General features: G+C 37.1%; 1 protein-coding gene across 1 annotated transcript in view; it reads right to left on the bottom strand.

Annotated features, from left to right (window-relative positions):
* Nucleotides 1-850: 850 nt before the first annotated feature.
* CTR9 (CTR9, Paf1/RNA polymerase II complex component) overlaps nucleotides 851-20,710 on the bottom strand; it is a 19,953-nt gene continuing 93 nt past the window's right edge. Inside the window, exons 2-25 of the mRNA XM_010194788.1 lie at nucleotides 18,566-18,666; nucleotides 17,748-17,987; nucleotides 17,182-17,299; nucleotides 16,447-16,536; nucleotides 15,008-15,156; nucleotides 13,768-13,875; nucleotides 13,206-13,313; nucleotides 12,850-13,086; nucleotides 12,059-12,148; nucleotides 11,833-11,961; nucleotides 11,545-11,728; nucleotides 10,421-10,509; nucleotides 9,989-10,174; nucleotides 9,721-9,808; nucleotides 9,322-9,470; nucleotides 7,196-7,312; nucleotides 6,879-7,024; nucleotides 5,259-5,330; nucleotides 3,915-4,050; nucleotides 3,278-3,424; nucleotides 2,704-2,861; nucleotides 2,336-2,432; nucleotides 1,869-1,981; nucleotides 851-1,606 (exon numbers count right to left, since the gene is read on the bottom strand). Coding sequence (XP_010193090.1) covers nucleotides 1,198-1,606; nucleotides 1,869-1,981; nucleotides 2,336-2,432; nucleotides 2,704-2,861; nucleotides 3,278-3,424; nucleotides 3,915-4,050; nucleotides 5,259-5,330; nucleotides 6,879-7,024; nucleotides 7,196-7,312; nucleotides 9,322-9,470; nucleotides 9,721-9,808; nucleotides 9,989-10,174; nucleotides 10,421-10,509; nucleotides 11,545-11,728; nucleotides 11,833-11,961; nucleotides 12,059-12,148; nucleotides 12,850-13,086; nucleotides 13,206-13,313; nucleotides 13,768-13,875; nucleotides 15,008-15,156; nucleotides 16,447-16,536; nucleotides 17,182-17,299; nucleotides 17,748-17,987; nucleotides 18,566-18,666 — 3,461 coding nt within the window. The 3' untranslated portion in view covers nucleotides 851-1,197. The remainder of the gene's footprint in view (nucleotides 1,607-1,868; nucleotides 1,982-2,335; nucleotides 2,433-2,703; nucleotides 2,862-3,277; nucleotides 3,425-3,914; nucleotides 4,051-5,258; nucleotides 5,331-6,878; nucleotides 7,025-7,195; nucleotides 7,313-9,321; nucleotides 9,471-9,720; nucleotides 9,809-9,988; nucleotides 10,175-10,420; nucleotides 10,510-11,544; nucleotides 11,729-11,832; nucleotides 11,962-12,058; nucleotides 12,149-12,849; nucleotides 13,087-13,205; nucleotides 13,314-13,767; nucleotides 13,876-15,007; nucleotides 15,157-16,446; nucleotides 16,537-17,181; nucleotides 17,300-17,747; nucleotides 17,988-18,565; nucleotides 18,667-20,710) is intronic.

Below are 20,710 nucleotides of genomic sequence, written 5' to 3' on the forward strand. Positions count from 1 at the left end.
AACCAGTAGTAATACACTGTCCAGATCTACATGATCTTCTCCTAGCAAATGCTTAACATAGGATTTAATCATCAAAGGAAAAAGTTAGAAAAAATTATTTATTTTTTTTGAGCTGGTGCAAAATAGTTGTTCTTTTGTTTCAGAACAGAAATCAAACTGACTTTTGTCTACGACACAGCAATTTTTCATTGTTGTTCCTGAACACATCACACAGAATCCTAGAATGGTTTGGGTTGGAAGGGACCTTAAGGAACATCTAATTCAACCCCCCTGCCATGGGCAGGGACACCTCCCACCAGACCAGGCTGCTCAAAGCCCTGTCCAGCCTGGCCTTGAACACTGCCAGGGAGGAGGGATGAATGAGAGGTAGTATCACTTTCTCTATATGAAAGGATGTAATTCCAAACCCCATGTATTAAGCCATAATGAAGTTAAGCCTACTTCCTCAAATCAGATTTCTTTCTCAAATTTAACATTTTCAGATTTTCTGCTTACACGTTTTAAGGGGCAAAATAAATCACTCCAAGCAAAGAGGCAGGAACAGTTTATTGTGACACTGGCAGATTTACCTTTCTCAAGTAATATGGAGTTCTCAAAGTCTGTTTTTACCTGCCAATTTAAATATTTAAACTACATATGCATTGTTACTTTATAAAGTTTCTTTAATATTTAACCTGATTTAACACAAAAACAGAAGCAAAATAACAAACTCTTGGGAACATAAGGAGTTGCATCATGGCAAATGTATTCTTTAACAGAGAGTAAGAAAAACCTCCCTACTGACCTTTATTCAGAACGAAGATAAATATCCACAGCTTGTTGCTCCCCTTGGTAGGATTTTAAGATCCCTCTATGCATGTATAAGCACAGAACACAGTTTTAACCACACTGGAACCACCTAAACAGAGATTTTATGTTCCATAGTTCTTACACGCATTTCATCCTTGGTGTGCTGATTATTGTACAGGGATTCTGTTCTTCATCTACAGCAGTTTCAGTTTAAAAATACACCATAAGTCAACTTAGAGAAACATCCATTAGTGGCTAATAGGAAGAATCACAGGAAGGTCTCACAACATTTTACTAAAACATTAAGGTTTTTTTTGAATCACAGTTTTAAAATATAAAAATTGGATTTTCCCTATAACTGAAATATATTTACATGAACATTTTAAAAAGATGGTCTGTAATTCAGATCTAATCACTGTCATCTGAACCACCTTCAGATCCCTCATCGTTGGATCCTTCTGGTTCAGAATTGTTACCAGACCCTCTGCCAGAACCCTCGTTGTCAGATCCTCTCTCAGAATCTCTGTCTGAGTCAGCGCTGCGAGAAGCTGGGCGAGATTCATTTTCTGAACCACCAGAACGACTTCTCCCCGACTGCACAGACTCATTGTCAGACTGCTCCGAGTCTGACCGCCTCCGTTTTCTAGGCGATCCATCACTGTCAGAATCTTCCTCAGATGGGTGGACACTGGACCTCCTCGGACTACCTGCCTCGCTACCAGATTTGTTTCTGTTATCAGAATCACTATCAGAAACAATGCGTTTGCTGTGCTGCTGTTCCCCATCATCTGAATCACTGTTGCTATTCCTAGCATGTCTGTAGGGATAAGAAACAAAAATCCAGTATTAAAAAATGCTATCCTTAGCTTAAAAATAAGAGACGACACCAGGATTTAAGTAATGCTAGCCATTATCAGAATGAGAGGAGTGAGTAGAATTAATGTACAGTGGAAAGTAATGTTGTAAGTACAATGAAAGGCTTCTCATTATCTTCACATTATCTCATTATTAACACTGCAGTTTCTCTTGAAAGCATGCGTTGAAACTGTAGTACATACAAAGTTACTTAAGGCTTTTACCCTTCATCAGCAATTTTGAGTTTATCCTCATCAGAAGAATCGTCACTTGATGAAATGATGGCTTTCGATTTGATCTTTCCTTTCATTGAAGGAGGCAGACGTTCTGGTTTGGGCTGTATAGGGGAAAAACAAAGGGTTGTTTGTTCATGTGGCTTGTTACAGCATAGCGCCCAAACGCAGAAACATTCAGAAAACCAATCATGCTTTTTTAGCAGTTGTTCTAAACTCATTAGATCAAAATTTTCCATTTACTTTCACTTTAGAAATTCTAGATCGCTTCAGAAATATCCTTTTCATCCTTGAAGCAGCAATAGCAACAGGGGAGAAGGATAAAAATGAGCTCAAAGGCAGCTCACTACAAGAAGTTTTGCTGTAATTTTCAACATTAATAAATCTCTTGACTAAGGTAATGCTGAACTCCAAACACATATATGGAAATTGATGGAGGTATTCAGGGTTTAACTTACAGCCTTCTTTTTCTCCGCTTTGGGTGGACGTCGTTTTTTAGGTCTTGGACCATTTTCATGTTCTTCATCATCACTCCCCTCATCTGCCTTCTGGGGTCTTAAACAGAAACACGGTTTATGCTATGTAAAGCACGACATCGCAAAGAGACTTAACACATACAAAAACATCAGTCTCAAGAAATGTCCAATTTATCAAGTGTTACTCACACTTCTTTTGCAGAGTGGCTGTTTAAGTCCTATAACGTGCAAATAATCATTTGACCTCTTGACAACAGTTCATTTTTTAAACAGTTACGAAAGACTGCATGAGAATATACTTAAAAGCCATACTATTTCTCAGGGAAGTCTAACATTAAAATATCAGTTACCTCCTTCTCTTCTTCTTCTTTCTCTCACCCTCCTCTTCTTCCCCATCTTGTTCACTACCACTGCCCTTCTTCTTCTTTTTCTTTCTAGATATGGGCAGATCTTCATCACTGTCATCGTTGACAAACTCATCAAATTCCCCTGCTCCTTTCTTGGAACGCTGCAATAAACAGAAGCCCCACAGTACAGCCTGTCATTCATCTTGCAGTTAAAAAAGTACCAGAAAACAATTAAAAATAATAATTAAAAATCTCAAAGATATGAGCATACAGACCTCCTTAGCCAACTTTCCAATAATCTCTAGATTGATATAATTAAGAAACTGATTCCAAATTTGCACTTAATAAAATAATAATCTTCTGTTATTTTAACAATTGAATAGAACAGGATTTTTAATAGAAGAGATGCCACTGTGCTTGGAACTTTTAAGCATTGGCTTCCAATTTTTACGTTTGGATATTAAACCTCTACAATTTCACTCAGTGGAGCCTAGAAGCTTGAAATTAAAAACCTACTGTCAGAGACCACATATCTAAAGAGAAAAATGAAGGAGAGAAAAATAACATTCTGTTCTACCCTGCCTCCACCGCCACCACGTTTCTTCTCTTTTGATCCTTCTACTTCACCAGTGAACATGAGAATATTCTTGGTTTTCTCCACATATTGAGCTCTCTGCTCCAGAAGTTTCTTCTGTTCTTCTTTTTCTCTTAGGCGCTTCTCTTCCTGAAACAGAGAGAAAAGTAACCTTTAGTACTGTAAAATAACTGCAGCATCGTAGTTATTATAACAGTAGGCACATAAGTTACTTGCTGATGAGAAACTGGAAAACTAACACATGGGAAAAAAGTTTTCTACAAGCCTATGCTGCAGTAGGCAAAAGTCCAAAAGAACTGTTGCACCAAGTGCTTCCTCATCCAGCCTGTCAGTACAGAAATTTGATGGCAGATCTTCTGGGGCACCAATTTTATTTCATTATAAAAATAAAAATCTATTTCTGAGGCTATGGGAAGAAAGAATGACTATCACCTGTTAGCTATAACATCTTCTGCTAGCACTTGCTATAACTAAGAAAAACAGCTACTAGATATTTTATCAGTAACACCAGGTACCACCACAGAGCAACAGGGGCATATATATTCTTGATAGGTATATTTTTTAAAAAGAAAGTATAGTTCTTTAAAATTAGAGTATATAGAATGTAACAGAATAAAACCTGCTCTTTAAGTAATTTTTGGCGAAGCAGCTCCTTTTCTTGTTCTTGCTTCGCACGCAGCTCCCTCTCTTCTTCATCCTGCTTGCGTGCCCGAGCCACGTGATACTGGGCTTGACTCAGTAAGTCAGAGCACTGCCTGTAACATGCAATGTTTTCAAGTAAAGGAAGGTGGCAGACCAACACTACAAACAGAATAGTTTTATAAAGGGCATGCATCACAAGGCTACGTTGTATCATCAAAGAAATAAAAGCTACTTGAAATAGCACAATAGAAGAGTGGAGCAGTACAGATTTTTGAGCAAACTAAAGCACTTTCTCGTAAGCTTATTTATCTTTAGATTACAGTATGCAATTTCAGAACATACTGCTTCACACTTAAAATGCAGCCATTTCATATTGGCTACAATTCAAAAAACTCCACAGGAACATAAAAGGAATCATCCCAACTAATTTGGATGGCTTCGGAAGTATGGTTACTAAGAACTTCTATTTAATCATAACATACTAGCAAACCTAATCAGAAAGGTAACTGGAAATTCTATCTTAAAAACCTAATTGTGTAAGAGTTAAAGCATAAAGTGTTCAAATCTCATGAAACATTAAAACAAGGCACTTTCAATACCCTGTTAGCTAATGATACAATATTTCTTTTAATGTTAAGATTAAAACTTTCTTCTCTATACAAAGTGCTTTAATGATACCCATTTAAGATGTACAGCGCATGACAGCCAACCAATGTTATTTGTATATGGCTACAAAAATCGTAGAAGAATGTGCTGTAAATGAAAACACAGGGCATACTGAGTGAAAACCTAAGAAATAAGTTTACAAGGAAACCAATTTGAATAGGCTTGGGTACAAACTTGTTACTGTGAGCAAAAGTTCAAGTGGACTAGACTGTGCAAAACAAGTTGTTCATTTTTCAGTAACTGACCTGCGCTATTCACCCAAGAACTACCTCAAAAAGTCACCATGAAAGCAAATGCGTTAGATTATGAAGTTTAAAGTCAGAACAGTGAGAGCTAGAGATGTTGAAATAAATGTTACTGCACTCTCACTGACGTAAAATTTGCCATTAGGACAGCTGAAGTTTTGCAGGCTCCAGCTAGGGGCAGACACCACATGCTGAGAGTTGTAGGCTACACAAAAGTGTTAGAAAGCAAAGAGTGGAAAAGAATGAAACAGCAATAGGGAGTAATTCTGCACTTGAATTTCTGTTTTAAGAAACTGTCAATGAAATTTTGAAATCTAGTTTTATTATGAGAAAAACAAGACAAAAATATCCCACTTGGTATCTCAATGAAAGATTTGTTTGTGGTTTTCTGTTTTGTTATGTGTTTTTACCTTGCTTCTGTAGCAGCAAGTGCCAAGTCAAATCTCATCTTGTCACCTACTTTACTCAAGTAACTGAAGTACCTGGAGGAAAAACAACAAACAAAACCAAGCAAAAAACCACATTACTTACATGGTTATTGTAATTTTGCCTTAAAACAAAGCATTAACTCCTGAATTACAGTCCTATAAAACTCAACAGATCAGGAAACCTCACCAATTTTTTTTTCCATGCACAGCCTCTTTTAATACAACAGTATAAAAGTTCAGAGTTCTCCAGATTTAAAACATTCTAAAACCACTCTAGAGTGGAACAAAATCCCAGGGAAAAAACTAAAGAGAACTTAAAGAGACTTGTAAGATTTCATTTACTGGCTCCTTACAATAAATACACTGCTGAGCTCAGTAGACTTATTCCTTAATAGCGACAACTTAAGTGCTTGAAACCAACATAAGGAAGGAAAACGTATTTGAAAAAAATCTTTCCACAGCAGCCTTCTTGAACCTAGCTGACAGGCACTCGCGAACACAACACACCTTCAAGCAGATGGGTAAGCTGTGATGACCAGTGTTTTGAAAAGTTTCTTCAATTCTTTTAAAGGAAAGCTTTCTAACTTCCAAGGTTGCCACAATTTCTTCCCATGTTGCAGAGACACTTTGATGAAATGTTTTTGTGCTAGACTGAACTCAAATTCTTTGCATATAAAGAAAATAATTCCTTGATCAAGTCTTAGATTATGGAAAGTATTTTCCAAAATGTGATAGACGTGTGAATTGTTATAGTTAATGGATGCAAATAAAGGCTTTCATGCAATTTCTCCAGACATAAAATAACAAGCTTCTAACAGAATTTAAGTTTGAACTTGTGTTTGAATATTTAGTTTGCATTATGTAAAACACCAGACTTGTGAAATGCTTGCTTGTATGAAAGGCTCGCTTTAGTTGATGAAATTACTGAAAGGCAACCTCTATATTTGACATAACAGCAGAGCTAGGAATGCACAAAGCAAGCTCCACCTACACCAGCAATACCTAGGAGGATAAATGGTTGAAAGCTTTCTGTTCAAAGATGGTGATGATTACATCTGATTAATCACACTGTCTTCTGCCCAGATTTTTTTTTTTTTTAAGACAATTGAAAGATCTGAAACGCACTTAAGAAACTGCTTTTGTTGTTAAGCCCCAAGAGTGCTTAGGCTTTACTTGCCAACAGGAGGGCAAAACTAGTTTTCAAGGACTACTGGTCATTAACTAGGCGTATATAATATAAATAATTTTGGTTTTGAGCCTTACAGACTGTTTTGAAAGAAATCAACCAAAAAAGTATAACATTAGTAGAACAATGTCAACATTTCTTTCAACTATGCTCTTCCAGGGAGGAATGCATCTTACCAAACCCTTTGAGACACACATGCTGGTCACCTGGCAAAACAAAGTCTCTGGAGCAACGTCTGAACACATAGCTTTGTCAGGCCCAATCTCTGCTTTCCTATTAGAAACGCTAGAATTACATACAGTGTTTCAAAGGAGATAATTGCTCGCTCTTCCAACCAGATTTATGACCTATACTGCAAATTTACTGTAAGGGAACAGCAAAATAGATTATGATGACTAGAAATAAATCAGCTTTACCTGTGGGCTAGCTCCAGTTCTTTCACAGCATTAAGTACCTCCTTTAGATTGCTTTTTTCATCTTTCAGGACAGAAGTAGCTAATCTCTGTAGCACTAACGCCACATTAAACATAAGGACTGTATCACTTGGTGCTACATGCCTGGCCTGTAAATAAAAAGCATGCTGTTAAGATATACAACAACATGATACAGAGGTTTAGTGAAGTGACACACAAAAAAAGCACCATTATATGAATCCTAGACTACCAAATTTAAAGAGACAAATATTCATCAACTTAACAGTAATTTTATCCTGTGATATACAATATATTCATACCTTTAACAAAGTTTGTTTGCATTCCTGTAATTTGCCACATTTGAAGAGCGCCCGGGCCAAATACAACAATACTTCAGTATTTTGATGCTTATAGAACTTTCTGAGGCAGTTTTCATACTGCAATGGAAAAATAAAATCAAATGAAGAGGTGACAATAGTTAGTTACTTTGGTTAGCTAACTCCAGCAAACATTTCTCTTCCTAAAAAGCATTACTTCTAATATGCCTTTTGTTTTTTTTAAAGAAGTGTGTCATGCTACATGATGTCTCCTTTTCACTTATGAGAAAATTCTTTCTGCTATTCCATAGCAAGCACCTGATTTTTCTGGAAAGTGGCAGCAGTCCAGAAGGCTCTGTAGGTCTTAAAATACAACAGAATACTTCGCAAGTACCATCTATTTTGACAAAGTCCAACAAACATGACTCATTTTAAGAGCACTAAATTATTCCCCACAGTATGGCGGGTAGGGAATCTATTTTCTTTATACAATTTTCTTTTATACAATATTTTACAAATTGAAATATATTTAACGTAGTAATTCCATATATCTGATGAAATTAGTTTAAAAAAAATAATCCACACCTTTCAGATAACTCAACGTCAAATTTGTTCTGTCCACCTAGCTAAGTAACTTGGCACGCCAAGGGATATGTAGCTGTTCTGAAGTGTGAAAGAAGACTTGTTACTATCAGTTTTGCGGGTCTAGAATTAAAGTTTCAAACAGTCATGAAACTTATCTTTTTCAGTAACAAGTGCCTTTTGTTTGACATACCCTTTTCTCAAGTAATCATTCACTCTCTCTAGACCTTCAAAATAATAAGAAATACAAATTAATTTTTATTTCTAGCTCAAGTACAGAAAGTGCCCTGAACTGTAATGCCTGAAGTCACTACTCTTGGATCACGTTGCGTTGTGAGTGCCCAATTTTCACTCACCTTTAAGAGTTAAAGATTTTGTATTTAGCTTAAGTCTGCCTTGGATTTGTATGCTTTATGGTACTGAACTCACTAGAATAATTGTTGTGGCTGCAGTAAGCTTGGCTATTAAATTCAATTCATCTCCCTTTGAGTCCAGTATCGTGTCTTTCAGACTGTGGCTTGTATTGACTGCAGAGCAGAACCCAGGGAACAATAAGACACCTCAGTAAAAAGTGTTTCTACTAACAACTTTACTTAAATATATTAGCAAATGACTACAGTATTTTTCTGACAATTCAAAAGGTAAAAATGATACCCAGTTCCCCACTAATTCACTGCTTAAACAAATGCTAAAGTTGGATTTTCATTAGGTTTTAACAAATTCCTAAAAAACCAAAACCAAAACAAAAACAAACCAGACACCAATCAAACAGAATCAATCTGATGATGTTACCAAAGCTTGTTAACAGTAGTTCACTGGAGGATAGCAACTACCTAGGTGTTGATCAGGTAAGAAGGGCCCAGCACCTTCTTTCCTTCAAGAAAGCTCTGAATTAAGTACTTTTGAGCCTCAATGTGAATGGGATCTTAATGAAAGAAGTTTGTCCTGCCCAACATATGCTTTACTGAGCTTACTTGCATGCTTTTGGCCAACTAATTCCACCAATTTAGTGAGAATACGTTGATACTCAGATGTTAGCTGGCTTGAGCAGGTTGAACTAGATGACCTCAACAGATTTCTTCCAACATGAATGACCTTGTGATGTTAACTGTGGTGAAAGAAATCCTGGCACAGTCAGTTTTACTGACAGTTCAAAGTAAGGTATGCAGTCACTTGCAAAAATAAAAAAAGGAAGCAGCAAATTGCATCTACTTACTTCAGTAACATCTGAATGTAAATCACATACAGGAACTACACTGACTGAAACCTCGCTGACTAAAAATTAATTCCCAGACCAAAATTCTAACCCAATTATGTTTTAACTCTGCTACCAAAAAAGTACACAAGGTCATGGGTGTTTTATTACCCCTTGCCCACATTTGGCAGTTTATTTTTACAGCTAGATTTGGCAGCCAAAGGCATGCTAGAAATCAACCTGCAGCTTATGAAAATATTATTCGGAAACTTTCACAGCTGCTATGACAGCAGAGAGACATCCACAAATCATCTAACCCAACATATCAGATAGTCCAATATAGAGATATTACCATTTGAACAGCACTGATGTACTGTTTCTGTTCTACGTAGATATGTGCCAAGTTCAGCCACACATCACTGATATCTGCCGTTGCCTCTCTCACTTGGGCAAACACGTCACGAGCTTCACGGAAATATCCTTTATGTGCCAAGACAGCTCCTAAGGGGAAAGTAATATGTACAGCATGAGCTTCCAGGTTTATGTACTGCATACTCCTACCAAAGAAAACAAAATATTGTCTGAATAAAGCTCCCTATTAAAAACTAAGTGACATAGCTGCCATATAAAAGCTGTTCTTTCCTGGGCTCCACTACATAGTGTTCAGGCCCTGCAAAAATAATTCTATATTAAAGCATGGAACATAAAGAGTATCATCACCTCTGAAAGAAAATTAGAGTCTGATAGTCACCTATGCCATTAGCAGCATACAAATTCTTTGGATCATTTCTGAGTACTTGCTTGTAGATTGCTAATGCACGGTCTTGATGACGCTTCTCCTGCAGAAAGAAATATCCCAATTGATCACTCATTTCTACAATTAGGTATTAAGAGATTTACCCAGCAGTTTTATGGACTGTAAGATGCCAAATAGGCATCAAGAAAAGCCTCTGAGTAGCTAACAGCGTACAAAAATTAAACAGATAAAACCCCACACAGGGCAGACAGACTCTCATTACCTTTTCTCTGTCTCTTGTGGGTTGATGTAGAGTCTGCAACCAGACATTGCCAAGAGCCAGCATGGAGTAAGTATCATTTTGTGTGGAGGGCTGTTTCAATATTCTTTCAAATTTCTTCTGTCCCGGACCCCACTCTTGTTTAGCCAAATGAAGATTGCCAATCAGAGACCAAGCATCTGGATGGTCCTAAATAAAAATTCACTGTAAGTTTCAAAAGCACTCTTTTCCCCTGTAATGTTACTTTTCCAAGTATAAAATGCTATTTTTCTTAAATAGAATTCCATATGAAAAACATACAGAGAGCAGATTACAGTAGTCCTCTCTTCCCCTAGTTTATATGAACAAACAAAATAAAAATGCAACAAAAGGAAAATAAAATTTTAAGTTAGTATTTCAAGTGTTTTAACTTTAAACACTTAAAGGGTTACAAACCTGATTTATCTGAAGTGCTTCTTTAAACCAATCAGAAGCCTCATAAAAATTTCCTTTATCCCTAGCCATAGCTCCCAAGCGCAAATAGCCTAGAAATAAAAATAGAAAATAAAAGTCAGCAAACAGGTTAAAGTCATCTCAAACAAAGAAAACATTGACCAAGCATGAATTACAAAAGCAATCTTTTCCTTGATCTGCTAAGGACATCAAACATTAAGACCCCATATTCTATTCACAATGAGACACACCATGTGATGAGGAATGTCCATCCAAAATGGTAACATAGAAATTGCAGACTTCTAATAGAGTATGTAACTGTTTTTAATTGGTTTCACAAGTTAGAGACGATTGAGAAACCTCAAAGAAAGGAGGACACATTGGGGTTACATAATTGCCCTCCCTCTACTTTCAACAGCTCTCATCTCCACAGGTTTTGGGAAGAGTATCAGTTAGCTGGCGACAATGGAAAACAAGGAGGGAAAAGGCTATAGCTTAGGGTGGGGCATGCTGTGTGCTGCAGCTGAGCAAGGGCTGCCACCTCGACTTTGCAGCAAATACCACAGGTCAGCCACCTGGGGGCAAGAGGAAGAGCAGAGATGTTCCCCAGAACCAGGATGTTCCACAGAAGCTGTGCTAACACCTTCAATGGCCCTTCTTCCCTGCAGGAAGGCCAAAGTCCAAGGTAAAGTGGTTCTCCCAAAGGGTCTCTGTTTTCACCCACCCATATAGGTAGAGTTGCAGAGCCAGGGCATATCAAGTGGATGGCCCTGACTGTACCAAGTGCTGAGGTGCTAAAGCTTTGGTGGGAGTGGGGAGCAAGTGAGCAAAGGCATGCAAATCTAGATAACCTAATTTTGCTAGATGTTTGAAGGACAGTATGATTTACCAATAACTAGAATGCTTAAAGTTAGAGACTGGATTATAAGGATGATGCAGGCCTTAAAAAAGAAAAAAGAAAAAGAAAAAAAAAAAGAGTAGGGAAATTAGCAGATAGGTAAGCAGGCCCCCAAACTACTACAAAAAGAAGTGAAGACAGATATAGAGAGACCAGAAGACAATGGAAATGGGAAGATTTCTGGTACTACAAGGAGGACTGTGGCACTCAAATACCAAGTGTTTCTTACAATCAACGTAATTAGGATGTTCTCTTAAAATGTTTTTATACAGCTTTTCCGCCTCATGAAATTCACACATCGCCTCATACAGTCTGGCAAGGTTATAGGACGTCGTTACTGAGATAGCATTGTAATAATGCTCATCATGTTCAGCTTCTGCTTTTGCACGATCCAGCGATGCCAAAAAATATTTCTAAAGTATAAAAAGAAAAAACAAATAAAGCACTCCAGAATATTCTTAAAGGAAAATCTCTGGGAGATCAAGAAACTCAAGCCAAAGTTTGAGTAATTACATACCTTTGCTTCTCCTAGGTTTCCCAGCCTGAAGTGCAGAGCACCCACATTATTTAGAATCTCTGGTGGGACATCAGCCTGTACTTTCTCTTGCAGAATGCGCGTGGCTGTACCATAGGCTGACAGTGCACCCTTTACAAAGAAAGTGGATGAAAGGAAAAAGAGAACGACCTCTATGCACTCTTACAAAAAGCACACACATAATTCATCAACTGTATATGAATAATACCTGTATATCAGTCTGCTCTAGAATTTGGGCTAGCTCAATCCATGCCTCTACATCATCAGGATATTGTTCTGTGACTTTTTTCAGATGGCCCTGAAAAACAGCAGAAAATAATGCCTCTCCATGGCCACACAAACTGTTTTAAAAAACAGAGTCGAAAGAAAGAGCGAAAGTATTAACCTTAACACTAGAAAGATATACTACACTGCAAAAGAAAACATCCTAAACATCTGCAAAATTTGGTCACAAAAAATTACATTTGTTTCCTCCCTTCATTGTGTTTTCCTGTAGAATCTAACACCTGCTTTAAGTCTTAGAAAAAGCAGAAAGTTTTTCATCAACATAAGAAGCTAGAGAAATTTTTTGGATTTATTTACCCAACATTAGATTAAAAAACCCTTTCATTTAAAAAAAGTGTAACATTGTCCTTTCAGACAAGCTACAACAGGTGTTTTCTGGAAATCACTAGCTAACTTACCATCTTCAGAGAATTTTAACAGATATGGGAGGAAATCTGCCCTTTTCATAGTACCAAACACAAACATGAGGCTGGGGCTCCTCTTAATTCCTGGACTTGCTTTAGTCAGAGCCTAGTAAGAGTCTCAGTTCTGTCCAGAAGTTGTGACTCTCTGCAGTTACAAGGATCTCTCATGACAGACAATACTAAATATGCTATACCGACAACCAAGTCACTCTGAATTTTATGCAACTTAAGGTACAGTCTAATTTCAAGTCTGATTTTCACATTCTGCTCTTGGATGTAAAAGTATGATGCTGGCGGAGGCAAAACTCACCTTCGCAATATCCCGTTTCTCCTGGTCTTCCGAAGCTGCATAAAGAGATCCAAGGATTTTCATAGTCTCATAATTGTTAGGATAGGCTTTCAAAACTTTTTCAAAGCATTGTGATGCATTCTCTTTGTCTCCTCGATAAATGTACATTTGACCCAGTCCAAAAAACGGAAGTACAAAAGAAGATGAGGCAAACTGAGTGGCCTGGTAATAATACTGGAAAGCTTGATCATAATCTTCCTAATTAAAAAGAAGTAAATAAAGAACAGGTAGGGTTTTCACGGGTAAGCCGGGTATGAACTTTTATAACACCAATTTTTAAGTGTATTCTCAAAGGGGGTTTTTAAAAACTCTCCTACCTGTACATGAAATGACCTAGCCAGCTGATAACAACTCTCTGCCTGCATTGCTTCAACTTCTGTATTATGAAAAGCATGAAGAGCCAAGTGTTGTACTTTGCCATAGTCCTGAAAATAAGGAAGTCAAATGAAATTTGAAAGCCTTCACTTTATTTACAGTCAAGTGTTTTATTACTTAAGCAAGGATAACACAAGAAAGCTTTAGCCATAGCACTGACTAAATCAGTCATAACAGATTTACTTTTAGTGGTTACTGTTCTTTATTTCATATTTTAAAGCATGGAAGATGGAGGAGAGAAAAACAAACAAACAACAAAAAAACCCAACACCTTCAGGACACAAAGGTGACCTTGACTTAAGAAGTAAATGTCACTTTTCTTGGCTTTCTTGAAAAATGCTTATACAAAATTTAAGTTAAAAAACTCTGCACTTGTACATCTAGATCAGTATTTCCACATAATGCACCACTTAGCCTGATGAAACGAGATTGAATCCAACACCAGAATCCTTGCTGTTCAGAGGTTATTAAGTATTTAACTGTAAAATTTAATAGACTTCTTACCTTCTTAAAGAAAAAGTGATTAGCCAAGTGATTCAACACCATCGGATTACTGGGATCAATTGTGTAAGCTCTAGAGAGGAGCTGAACACCATTCTTGATGGAATCAGCCTAAATGAAACATTGACAGGTATCAGAAGCATCTCAATAGCTGTATCTTATTAACAGCTTCAAAACTATTCTTCAGCCTAGGCTGCCGAACTCTAACAAAATCTTGCTGGGCTCACAGATGAAAGTAAATTCAGCTACCAGCTTTTCTCCCTGCCACATACAGATGGAAAATGGGAAATAAAACCACCACAAAGGCATAGAAACAGCAGAGTAGGGTTTTCTAGGGGGAAAAAAAACCAACACAACAAAAAACCCCAAAACCAAACAAACTAGAAATCAACTTAGTTTTGGTATCCTTTGACATTTCACATTCACATGCTGATACCCTTCTTCTACTGTTCAACGTACCCAGGTCCTGTTAGGTTTAAGTTTCAATCTTTTACAGAATTCATTCACTAGTGAAATGAAAATATTCTCATCTGAGTTTCATCAGCCTATTTAAAATCTGTTCTTGCCTACTCTTTGGTTTACCACACGGCATGTATGCCAAGGCAGCTTGAATATAACTTTAACACTTGTTTGAAAACTTAAGTTTCTTAAAGCCCAGGACTAATCTCCTGGAAGTAAGTCTTTTACACTGACCTTTCTGTTAGCATGATGACCTTTCAAAAGAAACTCCTGATGCTCTGGAATAGTGAAGCCATTGCAAGGGAGGTCACCAAGTATTTGAGGACCTCCAGAGCACCCTAACTACAAACTGATTTAGCTAACCTTCACAGAGTCACAAACTACTAACTAATGCTCATTATTATACAAATTATAACTATTGCCCATTAAAGTAAGATTTTGATATCAACACTTTGGGTTTTTTTAAGTGATTGGACATGCACTCACACATCTCACACAGATTTTTTTACACTAAAATAGTTAACCTAGTACTGTTTTTCTGAACTTAGCACATCTCTAATCAGAGTTGAAGACTTCTAGCAACAGAGGTTATTCAGAATGTGCTGCTTACATCACAAGTACACATCTATAACATCATTCAATAGTGAGACAGACTTAAAATCATTTAACCACAAAAGTTACTACTGCTTTTAAAAACAGGACTACCTTTCAAAGGATAAAAAGTTTGCTTTTTCAGGTAAGAAGAAAGTAATTCGAGTATGAATTCTTGCTAAGTTAGACCCACCTCTTTATTATTGAGTTCCAGAACAGCCAGTCCAACCAAAGCCCCTACGCATTTTGAATTTAGCTCCAAAGCCCTGCTGAAGGCCAAGCGAGCTTTTTCCAACTTGTTCAGTTTCACGAAGCAGTGGCCCATACCTAATCGAACCTCAGCTAAAGAACAAAATGACACCATTCAGAATCCCAAAATGTCAACTTTTTTTTTTTTAACTTTTTTCACATTCTGGACATCAATTAAAGTGAGAGCAGAATTTTTAATATTTCTGTAAAACTTGTAAAGCCATCTAACAACTTGCTGTTTTTAAAAGCAGCCTCCCACACTTGGCAGCAAAACTACAGTAAGACTATTTCTTCATATACCCTTGAACATTGGTCTGTATCTTCAAAAGACTGACACTAAATAAAGAAAAAACTACTTCTATGGAAATGTATTAAAGCATAACAGAGAAAGGCATTAAAAAATTGCCAGATGAAACTGCTGGAAATATCTTAGGCAGGGTAAGTTCACCTGAGACTAGCAGGCCTTTAGAGAACACAGATGAATGAACAAGTTAGCTAGACATTTATCCTCAAATGATCAACTGATTCACTGCTAACAAAATGCTGTTTATCATCCTCTAACTTCCATGATCATGTACAGATGAACTAAAGCAGAGAATTCACATCATACTGCCCTTTCAGACTACCTGTGAACTAAGAATACAGAGACATTTATATGCAGCAATTTCAAATCTGGGTCTGTGTGAAAAAGGGGAGTGAATGAAAGATGTCTGTTTAAAAGTAAGGCTTACATTTCTAAATACACTTTTGCAGCAATTATGTTAAACCAGACTACAGAATACAAATAAACACTGTAATAAATTCTTCTTCAGATAGGTTATGGCAAAGTATACCATGTCTCTCAAGAGACTTTACAGTATTTATGATCCTAATGCAAATACTCTGAACTAATATCTCTAAATCCCATGCATCACTTTTACAGCCATTACTCATAGCTTCCTCAGATTTTTGCATTAAGAAAAATCATAACCACCAGAAAAACTCACACCATGCACTATAGGTAGAATTTTACTTTTCATGTCTTGTTTCATTAACAATGCTAATACGTCATTTTCTTAACCCTTATTCCAAGACAGCACAGAAAGGTTCTGCAACAGTCTTGAAGAGTTTCCCCCCTTCCCATACAATTTTAACTTCCCTTACAGGCAAATTCTCATTTCCTAATAGCTCTTTAAAAGGTAATAATTAGAAAAAATGAAAAGTGTTTTCCTAAATGCAGTTTAGGAACACTTCCAGTCAACAAACACCTGAACTCCTCTATAATGTTGGAGTTTTTCTGACGGATGCAGATCACAAAAAAAGCCATTAGGTATTTGAATTAGGAAGACTTGAATTAGTCTGCAAGCACAGGAAATACTTTCACTAGCAAATACTTTGTCTTACCTGGACAACCTGGATTGGTACGCAATGCTTTCTTGTAGTATGCAAGGGCTCCTCTATAATCTTTCTTGTTGAAAGAAATGCATGCTTTACCTGTTATAACATGCCAGTTACAAACAAATCAGAAATAAAACCAAAGCAGTTACAAATCAGAAGCTCGTACATATTATTTGGTTAACTTGTGCCATGATGATTTTCAAAACTTACAAACTAACAGAAAATTTAGACACCTACAACTTTTATCTCTGATGTTGTCAAGTATATGAAAAAAAAAAAAAACAAACATGGGAACACATTAAATTCACTTTTTCACGGTTTTCTGCAGAAACTTAATTCTTTCCTGATTCTGAGAAAAGACACTTACTAAGACCAGATTAATTAGCAAACAAATTAAAACACAAGTGTTACAGCTTGCTGACCCCTCATTACTAGTATCTTCACCTTTGACAGAGCATACAGCATCACTGGCATCATCAGGGCTATACAAGTAGTTGGACTGGATGTATGCCCATGGGTCTCAGAAGATGCGAGCTAGCATTATACTTTTTCCTAACTCTACCACCTATGTGCACTTCCCAAGTTTAAAGTAATCTCTGTTATGTGTTTCTGGTCAAAAATGCACACTTTATCACATTCTTTCTCTCTACTCACATACACACCCCCTTCTTCAGCACACAATTCATTCAAAAATTTAACTGGAGAGACCAGATTTTTACACAAGTACCCATAAACTCATACCAAGAAGGGCAGGAATATTATTTGGAGACTGGTTGAGCACAAAGTGGAACTGTGCATCGGCTTGGTCCATCTTATCACCTTCAAGCAGACAAAAGCAGGCTCTTCCCAGCAAGTGATTCTAGATAAGAAAAAAAATTTGCAATAGATTTTTCTTAGTAAAATATGAAGATTAGACTTTGTGAAAGACTATCTCGCTATGCTATATAATGTTTCCTACTATAAATTTATTTCTTTTACATCAGGAAGAAAAATGAAACAAAAAGGGTCTTTATCATCCACTTCTGAAGATCACATACTGTCAAGCAAGAGAGAAACAACCAATCCTTTTTTCCCAACCACTAGAAGTTGACTGACGTACTTCTATCAGGTGTCCCAAGCTAGAGATAACTGCTCCTGGTGGCACAACACACATTCCAGATACTTGTAAGTTTTGCTTACATGTACTACACTAACAGACTTTAAAGCCTGAGCAGTTTCTATTTTTCCTTTAGTGAATCAATCCTTGTTTTCTTTATGATCACTAAATAATTTACAAATACGTATTTTTAAACAGATTTCGGTTTTACCTGATCATACATGATAATTTTGTCAGCCATAGTATACAACAAGGTAGCTTGTGTAATGAGCTCCTTCTTGTTGTCTTTATTCTTCTCCTTTCGAGCCTGCTGTACATAGTACGCTGCCAGAGTATCCAGACATGTCATCTGATCTTTTTCATGGTCTCTGTAGTCCAAGTTACCATCTATGCGCGCAGCTTCCAACAGCTTCACAAAGTCTTCTGTTTTCCCTTGTTTGTAGTATTCCAGCTATAAAACACACAGTTTTAACAGACAATAGTACCCCAATGAGTAAGTAATATATCAAGTTGATGCTTTAGGTGTCACACAGTTGTTTTTTCTCCACAATGTAGGGATAAATCAGACATAAATGTAGGGATAATCAGACAAAGGCATTTCGATACCACCAAATACTTTTATGTCATCATCCCAACTTAATATTTTTACATTAAAGCTCAAGTCTTACAGCTATTTATAAGTGAAGAATCAACTGTTTCTTCTCTGAATTTATTTAACTCTTTGCACATTTCACCGTACTTTCCACAATACAGATACTACTCCCTCCTCCTTTATGAGGTGCATAATCAAAGGCACAAACCAGGATAACTACGGACTGAGGAAAAAACCAAACCAAAACCACAAAAAACTTATTAAGCCGGCCTCAAGCAGCATTGTTTCATAAAAAAGATGAAATTATAATCTTAATATCCATATGTAAAATAAGAAATTTCTGGTTATAATCCCTGGTTATAAAAGTATGGAATTGGAAATCATTATTTGATTATCTGATTATAATACTTAAATATACAATTTGTCTATATACTAACCGCCAAGGCAATCCATATGTGCAGTTGAGTGTGTTCCTGTTTCAGTATACTTATAACTTCATCACCCTCAGGTAACTGATCGAAGTCAAGCTCAATAACCTAGAACCAAACAATACAGACTTTCTTTTCACAAAGCATTAACAATGTTATCTGTCATGGAGCTCAAAGGAAGCTGGACATTTCAGAGCACAAAACAAATAATTATTTGTGTTTAAACAAGGTTATGGGCAAAGAAAGAAGTGACAATGTGTTACATTCTGTACAAGACAAAAGTGATGGCGTCTCACAAACATCAAAGAAAAGACAGCCCAATGTTTGGGGATACTAGTCAGGGAAAAGCAGAGATGCTAACTCAACTTCTTTCACTATAAACGGCAGGCTCAGAATTTTTACAGTTCAGCTAATAACCAACTTGGCTGCACACTGTTGAATTTCTAACACTTTTCCTACAGGTAATAAAAAGATCTAGGATAGAATCAGAATCTTCCAAGTAATCAGGTGGCAGAGAATCAATACCTAAGAGCTATCTCAGAGCCCTGAAATTTTGTAAAGTCACCTTTATGCTCAAGAAAATTAAGAGATTATTGAAGTGGCAAACCTTATAAAGAATGGACTGAATTTCTTCATATTAACAACTGTAGTCATCATGAGCAAATTACATCAATAACTTTTCATCACACAAGCGTTATTTTGCAAGTACTATTTTCCCCATGTTGATATGCTCTTCTAATATGGAAAACTAGGAAAAAGGAACATATACTCCCAAGGTGGTATGTTTGGGAACACAGTTTAACTGGCTGTTAGTTCACTTGCTACTCAGTCATGTTGCCTTTAATATTAGTCATCTACGTCACGATTTAATTTCACAGCAAGGAGGAGGTGCAGTTGTTTTACCCAGGCTTGCACCCTGATAACCAATGCAGGGACTCTTTCTCCGAAGGCTGGATTAGAGACTACACAAAACTTGAGAGTACCAGCAAAAATATTTCTGTTACTACTTCTATTTTTAATTTTAGTTTGTTTTGCAGAGCACCTCTTGTTTGACAGATAATGTTTTTAAATTTGGGCAACCCTCATCTACAAAATAAAATAGTTATTAATGAGAAACAGATATTAACAACACAACAAATAAAAGATAGTATAACAAAAAAGAGTAGTATTTTATAGCAAACTCCAGTAATTAATTCGAAAGTTCAAGATCCAAGGAGCTCTAGCCATAACTTGAATAGCAGCACTAAGATCAACTGTTCATGTTAACACCTCAAATTTCTGTGACAGAGAAAAACAGCCCTTCAACATGTAACCTACAGAAAGCAAAGTACCTTTGTGAGCCTTAAAAATCCAACAACAGTTGTATGGAAATTTGTTAAGATTATGGACACACTTGTTCTCCAAAAACATTTTTCAATCTATAAGCAACATGCTTCAATATGTTATTTAGTTACAGCATTAATTTACTATCTACTATGAAATTATCTATCTTCATACTTGATAATATCCTGTACATTTCAAAATACTTCTCTTAAATTATTTTAACCTTGGCTTGTGACAGTCTACTTCAGATAAAGAAATGTTAAATAAATTTCTAACCTCATATTGAAATAAGATAGTGGACCAACTGCCCTATCTGTGTCTATATGCTGACTTAGGAACATGCATGTTGTTCACAAATCAGCGCAGCCAGAAAGATCAACTAACTAAGGAGAAAACTTAGCTGGATAAGGCCACCATACACAAGCACAAACTAAAGATTAAACCCTGCTCCCAGAAGAGGCTTCACTCCTGAGGACTGCGTATGCTTGAAGCACACATTGAGAGAAGATGCTGCCCATTCTTCACAGCCGTGCGGCACGGGAGGGCCCCGGACAAACTGCTTGGCCGCTTTCAGCTCCCCTTCACCAGCAAGCCACTAGGCGAGGGCAAGGAGGTTACGGCGAGCAGAAGGGAGACACCGTTCACCGAGGGGCACCGGCGAAGACAGGTTTGGGTTTCTTCGCGCAAAGCGATGCATTTGTGACCCCTGCAACTTATTCCGCTCAGAGAAGGGAGCGACACTGCCCCTCGAGCCCGGGGGCAAAAATACGAAGGGAAGCGACAAACGCCCGTGCACCGGCACGTATCATACAGCGCACCCCTTCCTCCCCA

The sequence above is a fragment of the Mesitornis unicolor genome, unplaced genomic scaffold (assembly GCF_000695765.1).
Source record: "Mesitornis unicolor isolate BGI_N332 unplaced genomic scaffold, ASM69576v1 scaffold15131, whole genome shotgun sequence".
Lineage (NCBI taxonomy): Eukaryota > Metazoa > Chordata > Aves > Mesitornithiformes > Mesitornithidae > Mesitornis > Mesitornis unicolor.